General features: G+C 37.3%; 1 protein-coding gene across 5 annotated transcripts in view; it reads left to right on the top strand.

Moving 5' to 3' along the window:
• The window catches only part of ALS2 (ALS2, alsin Rho guanine nucleotide exchange factor), a 61,626-nt gene that overhangs the window by 33,710 nt on the left and 10,329 nt on the right, over positions 1-17,587 (top strand). For 3 of the 5 annotated variants that reach the window (XM_027564434.1, XM_027564427.1, XM_027564448.1), the window contains exons 11-25: positions 740-920; positions 2,678-2,743; positions 6,166-6,328; positions 7,769-7,900; positions 8,508-8,636; positions 9,003-9,073; positions 9,466-9,532; positions 9,795-9,997; positions 10,118-10,183; positions 11,226-11,324; positions 12,069-12,233; positions 13,789-13,900; positions 14,137-14,214; positions 16,329-16,462; positions 17,384-17,551. In XM_027564434.1, the coding sequence (XP_027420235.1) occupies positions 740-920; positions 2,678-2,743; positions 6,166-6,328; positions 7,769-7,900; positions 8,508-8,636; positions 9,003-9,073; positions 9,466-9,532; positions 9,795-9,997; positions 10,118-10,183; positions 11,226-11,324; positions 12,069-12,233; positions 13,789-13,900; positions 14,137-14,214; positions 16,329-16,462; positions 17,384-17,551 (1,834 nt within the window). Of the gene's footprint in view, positions 1-739; positions 1,024-2,677; positions 2,744-6,165; positions 6,329-7,768; positions 7,901-8,507; positions 8,637-9,002; positions 9,074-9,465; positions 9,533-9,794; positions 9,998-10,117; positions 10,184-11,225; positions 11,325-12,068; positions 12,234-13,788; positions 13,901-14,136; positions 14,215-16,328; positions 16,463-17,383; positions 17,552-17,587 lie in introns of those variants that run through there. The other 2 variants (XM_027564440.1, XM_027564458.1) reach the window with 2 other exon arrangements.

Here is a 17,587-nt window from a genome sequence, read left to right as displayed (position 1 = left end):
TGATTCCTGATTTCTATATTGGTTTCATGTGGTCTGCTCATCAGCCTTACTTCTTAGAAGTCCTACAAATTGGGTATTTTGGACTGGGAAAAAGTAGTAATCTCCTGATGTCCTTTATAAAGTTAAGAGTAACCGAGGCAGTCTAAATCAGTCTTAGACTTAGTCTTAATCCTGATCAAAGGCAATCTTTTTGGAATCTTTTTCTTTGCATGGAAGGACAGGGCTTATCCAGGGGGCAAGCAGAGCTGAAGTCAGTGTAAAAGTGGGAAATGTTGACAAAGGTATAGCTATAGAAGTGAGTTTAATTCCTGGCTGTTACTAACCAGTTGTGTAAAGGTAGATATTTCACTTCCTTTCCCTTGGCCTTAGATGACTTCAAGATGAGAAGAGAGTTGGATTTGCACAGTGGTTATCAAATATTGGCTGGTCTTCGGAATTACCTGGAAAGTGCTTTAAAAAAATATCCATCCTGGTGTCTAAACTCTGGCTGCTGAGTCAGAATCTATAGGGGTCCCATGAATGTGTTTTTAACAAGTTCTTGAAATGACTGGACACTGATCTCTGCATTTTAACCACTGTGATTATTTGGGTTCCATAAATTATTTGGGTTCCATAGTTGAGAGTCCATTTCAACATGTTAAGAATTTTTAGTAAAGGAAAATTCATAATCTTGATCATAAGAAAGTATTTATATAATGAGTCTTTAGGTTATGTCATCATCATCATCGTTTTGTTCCAGAAAATCTGGGCACTGCAAATACAGTCCAGCTGTTGCAGGAAGTGGCAAGCCGATTCAGCAAGCTGTGTTACCTAATTGGTCAGCATGGAACCTCACTGAGCAGCTTCCTTCAGGGGATAAAGGAAGCCAGGAGTTTGGTCATCCTGAAGCATGCAAGTCTCTTCTTGGATAGTTATACAGAGCAAGTATCCAGTCCCGTGTCATGTTCAGTCTCTGCAGGGTTATTCTGCCAAGGAGAACAGCTCCTTAATCAGAAGAGACTAGATTAGGGAGAGTTCTATAAGGTAATAGAAATTGCAAAGCAGTGCTTTAATCTTAAGACAACTATATAGCTCCATGTCACTACAATTTTAGTTTGCTCTAAGAGGGGAAAATTTTAAAAAGAAATAATGCATTCTCAAATTTCCTTCTGCATTCTAGCAGAATGATAGTATTCTTAATTTACAAAATGTACTATAATAAAGATGGCTCTTTAGAGAACAATTTTGTACTTAAATAAATTATACTAAAATTTGAAGAAATAAGTAAACAGATTATTTTAAGATCAACTAATGATTGTAAATATGGAGCTCTTCCAATGCCTGCTTTTCACTGTTGTGTAAAGGAGGGTTTAAAAATAAAGATCTTATTGTAATAAAACCTAGGATAGTGATCCAAGGTTCTTTTCATGTTTTTCAAGTAAAATATCCCAAGTGTATTTGAAATAGTCAGTATTTCTCACTTTTTCTTTTGCCTTTTTCATTTTCATTTTGGCATTGTGATGTGAGGCATAATTTAAGTGTTACTTTAATGTGTATTAGGTTATGCTATTGATCTGAAATATTGATTTTAAAGTCACTCATAATCCTACTATCAGAAACAGCCATTGTTAATAATCTTAGTGTATTTCCTTACAGACTTAGGCATAAATGTGCAGATGGATTATGTGATTTTAGTTCTAAGCAAAACTGAGTATATTTGAAGCTGTTGGCTGTTGTCTGGGAGGAATTACCCTTGTTAGAGTCTTTTAACTCATCTTCTTTCGGACATAAAAAGTAGCATAATTTGATATGAATTTACTTTTTTAAACTAGATTTTTGTATGTGTGAAGGTTTCAGCTTTTATTGGTATAAATTTTTTGTTTTGACTTGTATAGATCTCATGTGTATTTCTCTTTTTCTGCTGTAATACTTTAGGACTTATGCTTGGAAATGCTTTTATTTTGATTCCTTGGGTTTTTAAAATGTATTCCTATATACTGGGCAGGTAAAAAACTTGATTTGTGTATGAATTTTAAAAATTATTTATAATTGTGGTAAAATACACATAAAATTTACCATTGTAACTATTTTTAAGTGTTCAGTACCTTGGGGTGTTTTTAGCAGGAATTTGTCGTCTTTGTCAAAGTCAGTTGATTTTATTTGCCGGCCCAGGAGTGTGGAAGAAATGTACGTGGTGCGAAGCAGTATGTCACGACTTCCTCTAACTGTAGATCAGTACTTTACCAACACTTTCTAACACTTTTTCGCTTAAGCTCTTTTAAACATATATTCTTACCTTCCCTATTGTTTATTTCTGAAGACTTAATTGGAAGACTTAAAGTGAAGATTAGAGAAAATTTTTTTAAAATCCAATAACTTAAATCGTATTTTCTCACATTGGTTAAATTACCAAAGTAAAACATACCTAATAAAGATACTTCTAGCATCTTCTGCACAGCTTAAAGTGTTTTTTTAAAAATTCCTATTAACATCTTTACGAAAATGGCCTTTTACTCCTGATTGTTGTGATGATCACATAATATGCCCTACGTAGTTCATGATTATTAACATCACAAAGTTCTGAAGTGAAACTCACTCATGAGATACCAAGAAGTGTTTATTCCAGATGCTTGTTCAAAACTCTGAAGAGCAAATTTACTTTTACACTAATATCTGTGTGTTTTCTTTTTTGCTCAAGGTATTGCACATCTATTACAAATTTCCTGGTTATGGGAGGATTCCAGCTTCTTGCTAAACCTGCCATGTAAGCAAATGCATAGTTTCCAGTTATTCTAACAACCAAAGAACATGTTTTATAGCAGCCTGTGTTTTTGAGTGCCTAGGAAGAGCTAGTATTTAAGAGTTGAGTTCACAATAACGTAAGTGAAAGCCTCTTGCTAGAGCCTGGATGGGTAGAAAGCAATTAATGAACTCTGGGTGACTCTGAGCTATGGCAGCAGATGTTAAATTTGGATTTGGGCAGCCTTTCCGAAGTGATGGTCCATGAATCCCATGGTTTTACATAGTTAAAGGCAGTAATAACTTCTTTTTATACTTCTGTTTACAAGATCAGAATTTTAAGATATTCATTTAAAAAGAACCATTTGAGAATCTCTAGAACATACTAGTGGGCCCACAGGCAGGTAGTGACCCTGCCCACGTTTTCCTCACTCAGCTGGTTTATCACTTAGACATTCACCTCAGACTAGCCTGGTAGTTTGATCTTCATAAAGGTTTTTTTTTTTTTTTTAATATTGTAGTAAAATATACATAATATTTATCATTTTAACCATTCCTAAGGGTACAATTTCTGTGGCATCAGGTACATTCACGTGTTGTACAAGCCACTGTCTACACACCAAACTTTTTATCATCCCCAACAAAAATTCTGTACCCATTAAAAATGACTTCCCCTCCTCCACCAGCCCCTGGTAACCTCTATTCTATTTCCTGTCTTTCTCAATTTCCCTGCTCTAGGTACCTCACATAAGTGGAATCATACAGTAGTTGTCTTTCTGTGTCTGGCTTATCTCCTTAAGCATGATTTTTCAAAGTCCATCCATGTGATACCATATATCAAAATTTCATCTCATTGTGTGTCTGAATAATATTCCATTTTAGGAATATACCACATTTTGATTGTCTATTCATCTGTTGACGGACACTTGGGTTGTTTCTACCTTTAATGTATTTATTTTTTGGGTGACAAGTACAAACCTAACCGTATAAAGAAAGAGCAATATTGCCACTATTGGATTAAAGACTCCCAAGAGAAAATATGCTAAACAGAGTAGTTCAGGTTTTCTGAGCGCATACTAGGGCTCCTTTTGGGAAGATTTATAGGCAAGTACTTCAGTGAGTTCAGAAAAATAATAAGGTTCACGAGAGTTGGAATATTCTTGGTCCAGTACTGGGCATCCAGCAGAAATGTGGACAGAGGGATTATGTGTTCAGCATGTACCACCTCCATCTCTCAGGAGCTGGTCAAAGCAGAATACTTATGTAAGGTTAAGAGAGTTTCCCCAGCAGAACATGGAGGAGTAAGTAGGACCATCCAACAAGCCAAATATAAACAAAAATCTGGGCCATGTTCCCTGCAGCACACTCTCCAAGATCTCTTAATTACATTGTATAGCAGTCCAGTTTGTGCCATTGAACTTACGGGTTCCTGGAAATTATTACATATTTTTCCATCTTTCCAAGATAATGTTTTATAATTTCTGAGTTAAACATCTCTTTATTCCATAGTTCTCTAAGGGATTCTAAAATTACTCATTTTTGTTTTATAGCCTTGTGTGACATTGTTTTGTTTTTGAAGCCTTGTAGCTAAAAGTTATAGTATCGTGCTTACAAAGCAGTGAGGGCAGTACTTGGCACATAATTATTGTTCATTAAGTGGCAGATAATGATTATTATTCTGTTCCACCAACTCATGGACTATACAGTCCATGCAATTCTCCAGGCCAGAATATTGGAGTGGGTGAAAGTGAAGTCACTCAGTCGTGTCCGACTCTTTGTGACCCCATGGACTGTAGCCTACCAGTCTCCTCTGTCCATGAGATTTTCCAGGCAAGGGTAGTGGAGTGGGTTGCCATTTCCTTCTCCAGGGGATCTTCCCAACTCAGGGATCGAACCCAGGCCTCCCGCATTGTAGGCAGACGCTTTACCGTCTGAGCTGCCTTTCCCTTCTCCAGTGGATCTTCCCAACCCAGGAATCGAACCCAGGTCTTCTGCATTGCAGGCAGATTGTTTACCAGCTGAGCCACAAAGGAAGCCCTCTTACTTCTTTACAGATCTTTTAAGTGTTTTAGTGTGGTGTGGATAATCTCAATGGTTACTGACCAGCCTTAAAATTTGCAGTAAAATTTTAATCATGAACTTATATTGTGTGTGCTCAGTTGCTCAGTCGTTTCCAACTCTTTGTGGCCCCATGGGCTGTAACCCGCCAGGGTCCTCTGTCCATGGAATTTTCCAGGCAAGAATACTAGAGCGGGTTGCCATTTCCTATTCCAGGGGATCTTCCTGATCCCCAGATCAAACCTACATCTTTGAGTCTACAATATTGGCAGGAGGATTTTTTTATCACTAGCGCCACCTGGGAAGCCGCCTGGGAAGCCGCTAGTGATAAAAAAAAGTCCTCCTGCCAATACAGAAGACTCAGAAGATGTGGGTTTGATCTCGGGATCGGGAAGATCCCCTGGAATAGGAAATGGCAACCCGCTCTAGTATTCTTGCCTGGAAAATTCCATGGACAGAGGAGCCTGGCGGGTTACAGCCCATGGGGCCACAAAGAGTTGGAAACGACTGAGCAACTGAGCACACACATGGGCTTCTCTTGTGGCTCAGCTGGTAAAGAATCTGCCTGCAATGCAGGAGACCTGGGTTTGATCCCTGGGTTGCGAAGATCCCCTGGAGAAAGGAAAGGCTACCCACTCAAGTATTCTGGCCTGGAGAATTCCATGGACTATATATAGTCCGTGGGGTCGCAAAAAGTTGGACACGACTGAGTGACTTAACTTCATAATTGAATATAAAAAGTAAATATTAGTTTCAGTTTGAAATGTTTTTTCAGTGATCTCAGCATTAAAATCCACACATACAATTTGCTTTACTATTCGCTGTTAATTGTAGTACTGGCCACCTTTTAATACGCCTTTGTAATAAACGCTTATTAGATGATCACAAATTGAAAAAAAAGAAATTAGCAGTATTTAGTATTCCATGCCAATTTTGTTAGAGCAAAGAACTTTGTTTTTCTTCCAGTATTTGTGTTTAGCACAAGTGTTTAGAACAGTTGGTTTTTCCATTTATTGCTGTGACTTCCTACTTGGAAATTAACAGGTAACTGTGTCAGCTTGTCTCCAGTTATTCCCTGTAACTGTGGGATGTATGATTGATTTCCTAGAACTTTAGGCACAAGGCTGTGATGCACCATATCTATTACAGTGTTACTGTTGCTACCATTTACTACTTTTCATACTCAAAAATCCCATATTTATAGGCAGGGAAATTGTTTTAATTATATCATGTTTATTTCATTGTATTAATCATCTGTTACTTTCTCTCATAGCACCTAAAAATGTACATTTTGAAGAAAGTAGTAGGTGGTGAAATACTTCTATTTATATCATGCATATTGTCAATATCAAAATGATTAACTGAATCCCTTTTTGTCTCTACCTTCAGTGATTTCCTAAATAAAAACCAGGAACTGTTGCAAGATTTATCAGAAGTGGATGAGGAAAACACCCAGTTGATGGAAATTTTGAATACTCTGTTTTTCTTGCCAATCAGACGGCTTCATAGTTATGCAAAAGTTTTGCTAAAACTTGCTACTTGTTTTGAAGTGGTAAGCTCACATATGTATCTCTTGTGGACACTTGGGACGCCAAGGATCATAGTTTTTTGTTTGAATTATTCTACCCCAAGATCTGGAACTCCACTAAATTTATTTTTCTTCAGGGAAATGAAAGAAGAAAGTATGACTGTAGGTTTATCTTGTGTTCTTTGCTATGGATTCAATTTTCTTTCAGGGCCTTGACAAGATTAATTTTATTCATTTTATGTCAGTCTAAAGCTGAGACCCAGTTTTGCTACTCATTCAGTAGTTGTCCAACTTTGAGTACATACTGAGTACAAGTTACAAGTTAAACAGAGCTGTTTAAAACCCTGCCTATAATGACACACCTTCTAAGGCCGTGTGGCGTTAGCACCTGGCCTGGATTCATGGTAGACTTAATGCCAGGTATTTGGGTCACTTTGACATATGCTGTGAAAAATCAGCAGTGTTATAGGATTTTCTCAAATGTTAACTAGATCACTTTCTGTATAAACTTAGTTAGGTGGAGTCCTAGATAATTAGCATCATTCTAGGATATGAGTGTATATTAAAGCCGGTCCTAAGATAGTCATTTTTGAACTTGTGCTGAAATGTGTTGTTTTAGTTTCCATTCTGAAGGGCTCTAGAGAAACCATAATGATTCTAGGGTTTCTTATAGTTTAGAATTTTTTATATCTTGGGGTCCTCATTTAGGACAGATATTGTCTTCAGAATGATCTAGGAATTTATGTGGTCTTTTTATATTTGATCCTATTGTGGTCTTGTAGGTCTTTTCTTTTGTCTGGTTTTGGTGTTACCCCAAACTGATCTAATTTCAGCTGTATTTCCAACTGTATAAAGCAAGATTTTCTTCATTTGTTTGAACTAAACAGTCTCAACAGATTAAATGCAGTGTCAGATATGAAAATCCGGCCATTATCTTTTAACTCACATAATAAAGAGATTTAAAAAAATGTGGAACAGTGCTGCTTCTAATATGAAACATTTTTTGTTTTGAAAATTTTAATTTTCATTAAAAATTGTTATATTTGAATTAATAAAGATTTAAAATTTTTTAAACTTTATTTTCCGATATGGTAAATATCAAGAGATATAGCCCACAGAAGCAAAATAGAGGGATCCTGAGACCAAAACCATTGATAATTCCTCTCCTATCCTGAGTTCTCTGCTTTTCTCCTTACTGATAACTGCCAGTGTTTGTTTCTTTTCCCTCTTGAGTTCTTCACCTATTCCATATGTACCTGTATGTGATACATGTGTAACTGTATGTGGTAGAATTTTCTGGAGACAGTCTTCTTTTTTCTCAGTTCCCTATAGTGTACCATGTCTTTTCTTAGGCTGGCTTCCTTCCCTAAATTTATTACTACCTATTTAAACCACAATGAGTCTACAAATTCTGGACTATTGTTATATATCCGTTACCCCCCCCTCTTAATTATTGGCCTCTAGACATCTCCAGAATACCAGAAGCTGCAGGATTCCAGCTCTTGTTATGAGTCACTTGCTCTCCATCTCGGCAGGAAAAGGAAGGAAGCAGAATACACACTGAGTTTCTGGAAGACCTTTCCTGGAAAAATGACGGTAAACTATGCCAATGGTCTTACCCCACAGACAGCAGGCATAGCTGTAATAGCTGCCATAATTTTCTTGACCCCTCACTTGTTTACGGTAATGGTGCTATAGTGACCCCTTTTCTAAGGGTGATCTAAGGGCCACAGCCATGGGGGTTCTGAGAATCAGCACCTTCCCTCATCTCTGGGAATCTTTTCTGAATATGTCTCTTCTTTTGTTTGTTCCAGAAAATGAAAGTTAGTAGCACAGTCATGTCCAACTCTGCAATCCCATGACTGTAGCTTACCTGGCTCCTCTGTCTGTGAAATTCTCCAGGCAAGGGTACTGGAGTAGGTTGCCATTTCCTTCTCTAGGGGATCTTCCTGACCCTGGAATTGAACTTGGGTTTCCTGCATAGCAGGCAGATTTACCAACTGAGCCACTTTCCTGTCTTTTTTATTTTCCTTTGAGCTCTGCTTTTATGAAATGTTTGGATCCCATCTGAATTTAAGTTTATTAACACCAAGCTAAGCTATGACCAACAAATTCTCCTAAATGTAATTTGTATTTTTTTTTCTTTTTCTCTTTGCATAAAATAATTTTGATACTTTGATTTTGTATTTGTTTTCAATCCCAGGATTCCTTGCGGAAGCCCGAGCGTCGGCTGCTGTGTGAGAGCAGCAACCGGGCCCTGTCCCTGCAGCACGCTGGGAGGTTTTCTGTGAACTGGTTCATTCTCTTTAATGATGCCCTAGTCCATGCCCAGGTAGGTTAGATTCCTCACCTCAAAAGAGGCCATGGAAGGGGCAGTACTATGAGTATTTAATTAATCGTACCATCAGTTTATTTTATAAACTGTTGTGATTTTACTGAAACACTTGAGTGAAAGAGAATGTTTAGTTTGCTTGGTGGCACAGGCTAGACTTCCAGGAGCTGTTTTAGTTTCCAAATTGAAAATGAGTGTCAGCCATGTGAAGGGGTCCATAGCTGCAAACATGGCGAGACCACTGGGGTTGGCTGTGTTATGGGGATGTGGCTGAGGTGGACTTAACCACTTGAAAGGGGTTCTGCAGCAGCAACTTCAGGGCCCACATCGGCCTTCTCAGACGTGTCTCCATATTCTTTGTTTCAGTTCTCCACACACCATGTTTTCCCTTTGGCCACACTGTGGGCTGAGCCACTTTCTGAAGAAGCTGGTGGTGTGTAAGTGTCCCCCTACCACATTCCCTTCTTGTGTTACTTACCCAGGTTGCTTCCTTAGACAAATAAAAGCTCAAGAAGCCTCGCTGTTGTGTACAAGAGTGCTCACCATCCCAACACATAGATAGTAAGTGGCCTAGCGGGAAGATCATGAAGAGCCAACATGATGAGTGTTGGAAGGGCTTCTCCACTGCTTACATCCCCATTGTTTAACCCAGAGCAAAGAAACTGTGTCCTTTCCCCACTATGGGACCCAAACCCAGGGCAAGACTGCATTTACATCTGATTGACTTCTCATCCTCTTGAAATAAACAAGTTGCTTTTCATGTTTGAGGATTGATGTTATAATAACAGGTTGTTTTACCTACTGGCCTTTATTCTTGTGCACATTTTAGGAATGGCCTAAAGATAACTACACCCGAGGAGCAGTTCACTCTCATTTCATCAACACCCCAGGAAAAGGTTAGTCTTATGGTATTTTCTTTCCATCTTTGGCCTGACTGTTTCTGTCTTTTATGGTAGTGAGGAAGAAATACAAATTGTTCTTGCTTGCAATGAATTTTAAACATAAAGCAATCAATTTTAAGAGCCAGTCAGTATTACTTAATAAAGAGAGTGTTAGGAGTCAGATGAAATTTCCACAGTAAGGAAAGCTATCAAGATTTAAAGCAATGCTTGATGAGTTGTTGCCTTAAGCTTACTGGCATGTACTTTTTGCTCTTAGACAAAGTGGCTCCGGGCTATAAGCCAAGCTGTGGATCAGGCTTTGAGGGGGATGTCTGATCTTCCACCTTATGGAAGTGGCAGCAGTATTCAGAGGCAGGAACCACCAATTTCACGCAGTGCCAAATACACTTTCTACAAGGATCCTCGCCTAAAGGACGCAACCTATGATGGACGCTGGCTTTCAGGGAAGCCTCATGGCAGGTTAGCATGTTCATGATTTGATACATGTCTGGAGTCAGGATGGTAGTCTAACTACTGAAAAAGTACTGATTATCGGAAACTTTAACTGACATGTATCATTCTTTGCTTATGCATTTCCAGAGGGGTTTTGAAGTGGCCAGATGGAAAGATGTATTCTGGCATGTTCAGGAATGGCTTGGAAGATGGGTAAGGACATTGTGAACATAAGTGTCTTAAAGTGCATTATTTTGTGCTCACAGTTATTTTTAAGACAGTAGAATTTTGTTTTATGTTTTTGGAAATGGATTAGGACTTATGTACAGGTATGAACATGAAGAGAGCTAGGAATCCAGGCTGCAGCCTTGTTTTACCTAGAATGAATCATTTGCTTTGACAGCTGATGACCTTAAATTACACAGCTTCTATCTGTTGACATAGGACTGTTTTTTCTATCCATTTCTCAGTTGTAAGGACTGAGAACCTTGGGTAATGTTGATGTTGAGACTGTTGAGATCAAGTGCCCCCTTTACACAAAGGAAGTTTTCCCTTCAGTAATTTTAATTCATCTTTAATTTCTGTGATCTGTTGAAGGGGAAATCTTCTAAATTGTATTTATCTTAATGATATTCAGATGATGTTATTTTTATATAAACAAGTCAAGTTTTCTAACACTATAAATGTATTTACATGATAAATGTATGGCAATGAAGTGTTTTGTTTCATGTTAGAGAACTAATTTATTTTACTATATAAAAAGATTATTATATAAATTGGATAGGTGATTTTTGTGTGTGTGATAATATAATTAATTTTATATTTTTTTATAATTTTTATAATTAATTTTATATAATTTTGATGTCTTTTAATCTCTATTTCATAGAATTTCAGAATGAGAAGAGACTTGAGATACTCTTGATTTACCTGCCTTATTACACAGATGAGGGAGCTGGGTACCTAGACTTACCCAAGCTGATGCAGCTGATTAGGTGCAAAAATAGGCCTAGGACACAGATTTCCTGTTTTTCATTGGACTTGGGATAAAACACCTAATTACTCTGTAATGATGTTGATATCCCATTCCTCTAATACTTGCCAGATAGCTTAGGTAATAGAAAACCACGTAAACCAATAACCCATTTACTCTTCTAGGTAAATCTTTTCTCTGTTCCTGTTACATTTACCAACATATTCATACCAAAAGTGAGTATGTCATATATGCATCTTAAAATGTTTTTATTTTCCTTGGCAGATACGGAGAATATAGAATCCCAAACAAAGCACTGAACAAAGAAGACCATTATGTGGGCCATTGGAAAGAAGGAAAAATGTGTGGTCAAGGAGTCTATAGGTAATAGCATTGGAAAGGTTGCTGACTGGTTGCTAATGAGAAGTTGCTGTTTAACACAGGGAGCTCACAGCAGTACTCTATGACAACCTAGAGAAGTGGGATGGGGTGGGAGGTGGGAAAGAGGTTCAAGAGGGAGGACATGTATATATACTTAGGGTGGGTTTACATTGTTGTATGGCAGAAGCCAATACAATATTGTGAAGCCATTATCTTCCAATTAAAAATAAATTTAAAAGAAAAATCATGTAAACCTGAATTTTCTATTTCCAAGCAGTAAATTTTACTTATCCTTAATGACTGAAAATGTGTTGACTCTTCTTTTAAATATCAGCCTCTCATCTATCACAGGATGAAGATATTAGCTTATTATTTAGTTCTTAAAACTGTAAAATCATTGCAAGCCATAACTTTCTCATAGAATCTCCTTCTTGCTTGTGAATTTATCTGATATTTATTGCATAGCTCTAGTATGGATAAAACCTGTCATTCTTCCAGAGATCACTCATTATCATTTTCCCATAAGGGGCACATTTTCCCCCATGTTAGCATAAAATTCCCCCCATAACATCTTCAACTTCTTAAACTCAGTCATTCAAAAGTGAGATTTTTGATGGTGAAAAATAGTCATATAAATAAACAAATACCAGTGAGACATGAGTATAATTTTGAATTTCCTAAACTTTGTAAAAATGAGCATCAGAATTCAGTATGCTTGTGATCTTTATCCATTCTTTCTAACCACAGTTATGCCTCTGGTGAAGTGTTTGAAGGCTGTTTTCAAGATAATATGCGTCATGGTCATGGTCTCCTGCGAAGCGGCAAGCTGACTTCCTCTTCTCCCAGTATGTTCATTGGCCAGTGGGTAATGGATAAGAAAGCAGGATATGGTGTCTTTGATGATATCACGAGGTACAGTATTCTGCTTCTTCTCTCACAGTTTAGTTGAGAGGATAAGGTTCCTGTTCGTCTCTAAAAAAAGATGATTTTATGAAGGCTAAGTGTATTAATTGGACAATACTGAGAACATTTTTAATAAGAAAACAGAGTTGTCAGGTGTCATTTTATTCATTCGGTTGTGAACCAAACAACAGGTTACTTCTGTACAAGATCTGGATCATTAAAAATTAACATTGGTATGATTTTCCTTAAAGCTTTACCCATACAAAGCTTTTCATGTTTCAAAGGGGCTACCAAATCTGACTATTATACAAAGAGAAACCTTTAATGCAGTCAGTAGATAATAGGAATAAAAAGTTAGCAAGATCAGTGGAAATTCCCTTTTGGGATTATGAAATAGTATCTAAACACCTTTCTATGTAGTTGTTCCTGTCAAGCCTCTGACTTGTTACCATGCCAGCCACCCAGGAATCAAACTTGGTTAAATTCAATGAACTAAACTTTGGGGAGGAAAATAGTTCTTTTGCCTCTGTATCTGGTTTGGCCTGATTTGCTTTTAGACTAAATATATAATCTGCCCCTCATGTTATTGTTGGGGCTTCCCAGGTATTGCTGGTGGTAAAGAACCTGCCTGCGAGTGCAGGAGATGTAAGAGACGTGGGTTTGATCTCGTGCCCTGGAGGAGGGCATAGCAACCCACTCCAGTATTCTTGTCTGGAGAATTCCATGGACAGAGGAGGCTGGTGAGCTGTAGTCCATAGGGTCGCACAGAGTCGGACACGACTGAAGCAACTTAGCACACACATGTTATTGTCATAATGTGGGATTGAAAATTTTTTGCTGTAGTTACTAAAATCCATGGTTATTTAACAGGTAATTTGTACTCATTTGATTTTTTTAGTGGAGATTAGTAAGATTTCTCTTGAGTTTGAGTAGGTAGAAGAATGAGCCTTCTTTTTTGATAAACCCCATTTGAGTCAATAAATTTTGGATAAGAAAAATTGTGCATAGCTTTAAGTTCACCTCTTGAGTGACATTGTTTTGAGTTGAATTCTGGCATTAATTAATATTTTATAATTATCAAGGAAGCCCTGAAAATATATACAGATCTGTGTCTGGTAGTATGTGTATGTTAATCACTCAGTTGGTGTCTGACTCTTTGCAACCCCATGGACTGTAGCCCACCATGCTCCTCTGTCTGTGGAATTCTCCAGGCCAGAATACAGGAGTGGGTAGCCATTCCCTTCTCCAGGGGATCTTCCCAACCCAGGGTTTGAACCCAGATCTCCCGAGTTGAGGCAGATTCTTTATCATCTGAGCCACCAGTTCCCGAGAGGGCAGTGCTCAGAGTGGGATGTGTTTTGCAGTCACATTCTCCCCTGTTGGAGGAGATAGCGTTAACACTTTAATTAATGAAATGGGACAGATACTAACCTAGGGGTGATGCTTGGTATCTTCCATGTGATCATTGTTTTTTCCCTACCTCATCCTTATCATAATTGATTTTTTAATTTCATTTCTTTTTTTTAAATTTCTATTTTTAATTTTTTTTTCTATTTCTCTGCAGAGGGGAGAAGTATATGGGACTGTGGCAAGATGATGTATGCCAAGGCAATGGTGTAGTAGTTACCCAGTTTGGTTTATACTATGAAGGCAACTTCCATCTTAATAAAATGATGGTGAGTGGAATGTTTTGCATATAGTTACGGTTGACTTTTTTAAACTCCTAGTCCTTAATTTTTAAGTCATCTTTTTATTAATGTTCCACCTTCCCTAATACAATTTTTCTTATCTTTTTTTTTTAAGATTATGTAAGGCTTTGGAGGATGTGGCTACAGATACCCTAAGTTAGGTGTTACCCTAAGTTGCCCTATGTTTTATGTGTTGTGATTTTTGTTTTTTTTTCTTCACATAGGGAAATGGGGTTTTACTTTCTGAAGATGATACTATCTATGAAGGGGAATTTTCAGATGACTGGACCCTCAGTGGAAAGGTTGGAAACTTCTTTCTCTCTCTTAATAATCTTTTACTGATTTTTTTCTTGATCTTTAAAAAAGCTGACCTCCAATAAAATTTACCTGTTTCAAGTGTGCATTTTAGTGATTTTTTAGTACGTATGCAGAGTTGTACAACCATTCACTTCAGTTCAGTTCAGTCGCTCATTCGTGTCCGACTCTTTGTGACCCCATGAACCGCAGCATGCCAGGCCTCCCTGTCCATCACCAACTCCTGGAGTCCACCCAAACCCATGTCCATTGAGTCGGTGATGCAATCCAACCATCTCATCCTCTTTCGTCCCCTTCTCCTCCTGCCCTCAATCTTTCCCAGCATCAGGGTCTTTTCCAGTGAGTCAGCTCTCGCATCAGGTGGCCAAAGTATTGGAGTTTCAGCTTCAACATCAGTCATTCCAGTGAACTCCCAGGACTGATCTCTTACCATGATCCAGTTTGAGATCACTTCCATCAGCGTCTCCTGCCCGGTTATAGTCATTCCCTGGTTCTCCTTCCAGTCCCAGATGACCTCTGATAAACTTTATAGATTTGCCCTTTCAGGTCCTTTCATGTAGTTGGAATCATGCAACAAGGGTTTTCTTTTGTGTGGCTTCTCACACTTAGCATGTTTGTGAGATTTTTACATATTGTGGCATGTGCAGTACTTTATTCCTTTTTTATTGCTGAACAGCATCCCCAAACCACATTTTGTTTGTCCCTTCACCAGTTGATGGGCATTGGATTATTTTCAACTTCAGACTGTTTTCAACTTTAGGCTATTGTGTATAGTGAAGTTAACTACAACTTCTTTTCTTCTTTTTTAAATTGAAATATGATTGATCTGTAATATTGTGTTAGTTTCAGGTGTACACCATGACTACTCAGTATTTTTGCATAGGTTATTGCAAGATAATGGGTATAATTCCCTGTGCTACACAGTATATCCTTGTTGCTTATCTACTGTGTACATAGTACTTTGTGTCTGTTAATCCCATACCACTAATTTGTCCATGTTCTATCCATTCCCATTTGAAAACCACAGGTTTGTTTTCTGTCTCTCTGAGTTTGTTTCTGTTTTCCGTTTCCACTTAAAACTTCTTCTGTGAACATGTGTTCTCATTTCTCTCAGGTGGATACCTAGTAGTACAGTTGCTGGGTTTATGGAAAATTGATGTTTAACATGTTAAGAAATGGCCAAACTATTTTCCACAGTGGCTGCATCATTTTACATTCCTATAGTCAATGTATAAGGATTCAAATTTCTTCACACCTTTGCCAATACGTTTTATTTTCTTTTTTTCCTCTTTGTCATTCTAGTGGATGTGAACTGAAACCTCTTGGATTTAATTAACATTTCCCTAGTGACTAATAATCTCATTATAGACCATATCTTCAAGTACTTACTAGCAATTCATCTGTCTTCTTTGGTGAAATGTATATATTCAAATATTTTGACATTTTAAGAATTTACTTGTTTATAGCTTATTGCATTTTAATATCCTCTGTTGATTTTCTAATTTTATGTCCTCTCTTTTTCTTGATCAATCTAGTTAAGTGTTGGTCTTTGTTTCTTAGTCAATCCAGTTAAATGTGTGTCAAATTTTAGTATCTTTTCAAAGAAGCAACTTTTGGTTTCATTGTTTTTTTTATCTCTTATTTTCTTTCCCATTGATTTTTACTCTAATATTTAGTATCTTCTTGCTTTGGGTTTAGTTTGCTTTTTTCTAATTTTGTGAGGTAGAATTTTAGATTATTGATTTCAGGTCTTTTTTTTTTTTTTAATAATATAGACATTTACAGTTTTAAATTTGCCTCTAAGCACTGCTTTTGTAGCATTGCATCAATTTAGATAAGTTGTGTATTCATTTTTTACAACTCAATGTATTTTAACAATTTTTCTTGTTATTTCTTTTTCTTTAACCCATGGGTTATTTTTATATACTCTTTTTGCACATACGTGTACATATACTTTTTTTTAAGGATTAGGGGCTAGTTAAAAGTGAAAATGCCAACCATGTAGTGCTTTTTCTTTTTTCTTTTTTTTTAATGCCCCCACCTTGATTTTTAAGACTGGAAGTACCTCTTGTAATTCCACATTTTCTCTACCATTACCTAGGGAACACTGACTATGCCAAATGGAGATTACATTGAAGGTTATTTTAGTGGAGAATGGGGATCTGGGATCAAAATCACTGGAACATACTTCAAGCCTAGTCTGTATGAGAGTGATAAAGACCGACCTAAAGTTTTGTGAGTAATGAGTATTAATTATGGATTAATTATTGAATGTTTTGAGTTGTCTCGCTTTTGTAAAAACTGGTTAATATTTCAAATGCAGAACAGGTTTTTAAAGTCTGTTTTTGTTAGTAGTGTATAACCCTGAATTGTAAACTGACAACTGCTACAGATAGCTAAATCTATAGTCTTATCTTCGATTATAGCCTCAGAGCATAAATGTTTAAACTGATGGAAGTTCTGTGTGCAGGAATAATCTTACTGTTAATGGTACAGGTATCCAAATTGATCGAAAGAGAACCTTTTAAAATGGAAGCCCTGCACAACTTGATTTTGAAAAGTAAAGATCAGCCCTATAGATACAATAAATGGAATAGTATACGCTGCATATATGGGGAAAATCAAGGTCTCTAAGTGTATTGTGTTCTTTCTCTAGGTTTTTGGCACGTTTATTTTCCTTTACTGATTCCAGCTTCTGCTTTGTTTTTTTATTTTGATAGCATCTCAGATTCTTTGTTTTCATGGGAGCATGATATACTTTCTGTAGCATGTTTATTCTTAAGGAGTATTTTTAGAACCCAGTGCATAATGTATTTTACAGTTCTCATTGTGAGATATGCAAGGCACAGAAACTTCTCTTTTTAGCAGGAATCAGTTTTTCAAAATCAATTCTGTAGAAATGTAGAAAGCAAAGGAGACAAGCTGATGTGCTTCATACTTAACAGTTCATATACTTTAGTATCTAATAAACACTAAGTAGCTAAAAACCATCCCTTTACACTTCTTATTCAGTCTTTAGACAACAGAGCCACTATCAACTTAGGCAGCTTTTGTCATAGAAATATTTATAGTTCGTATATTACTAGAAAGTTTCTGTTTCTTAGGATATTTGCACAAAAATAAGTGATCAATAAAAAGTTGACATAACCTTATTAGCAGGAAGCTTGGAAACCTGGCGGTGCCGGCTGATGAGAAGTGGAAAGCCGTGTTTGATGAATGTTGGCATCAGCTCGGCTGTGAGAACCCAGGCCAAGGGGAAGTTTGGAAAGCGTGGGACAATATTGCTGTGGCCCTGACCACCAATCGGCGCCAACACAGAGACAGGTGCGTGGATGCCTGCCCAGCATAGAGTCTGGTGGA

Source organism: Bos indicus x Bos taurus, chromosome 2 (genome assembly GCF_003369695.1).
Source record: "Bos indicus x Bos taurus breed Angus x Brahman F1 hybrid chromosome 2, Bos_hybrid_MaternalHap_v2.0, whole genome shotgun sequence".
Taxonomy (NCBI): domain Eukaryota; kingdom Metazoa; phylum Chordata; class Mammalia; order Artiodactyla; family Bovidae; genus Bos; species Bos indicus x Bos taurus.
The sequence above is the reverse complement of the archived record's forward strand: the minus strand, read 5'-3'. Positions and strand labels throughout refer to the sequence as shown.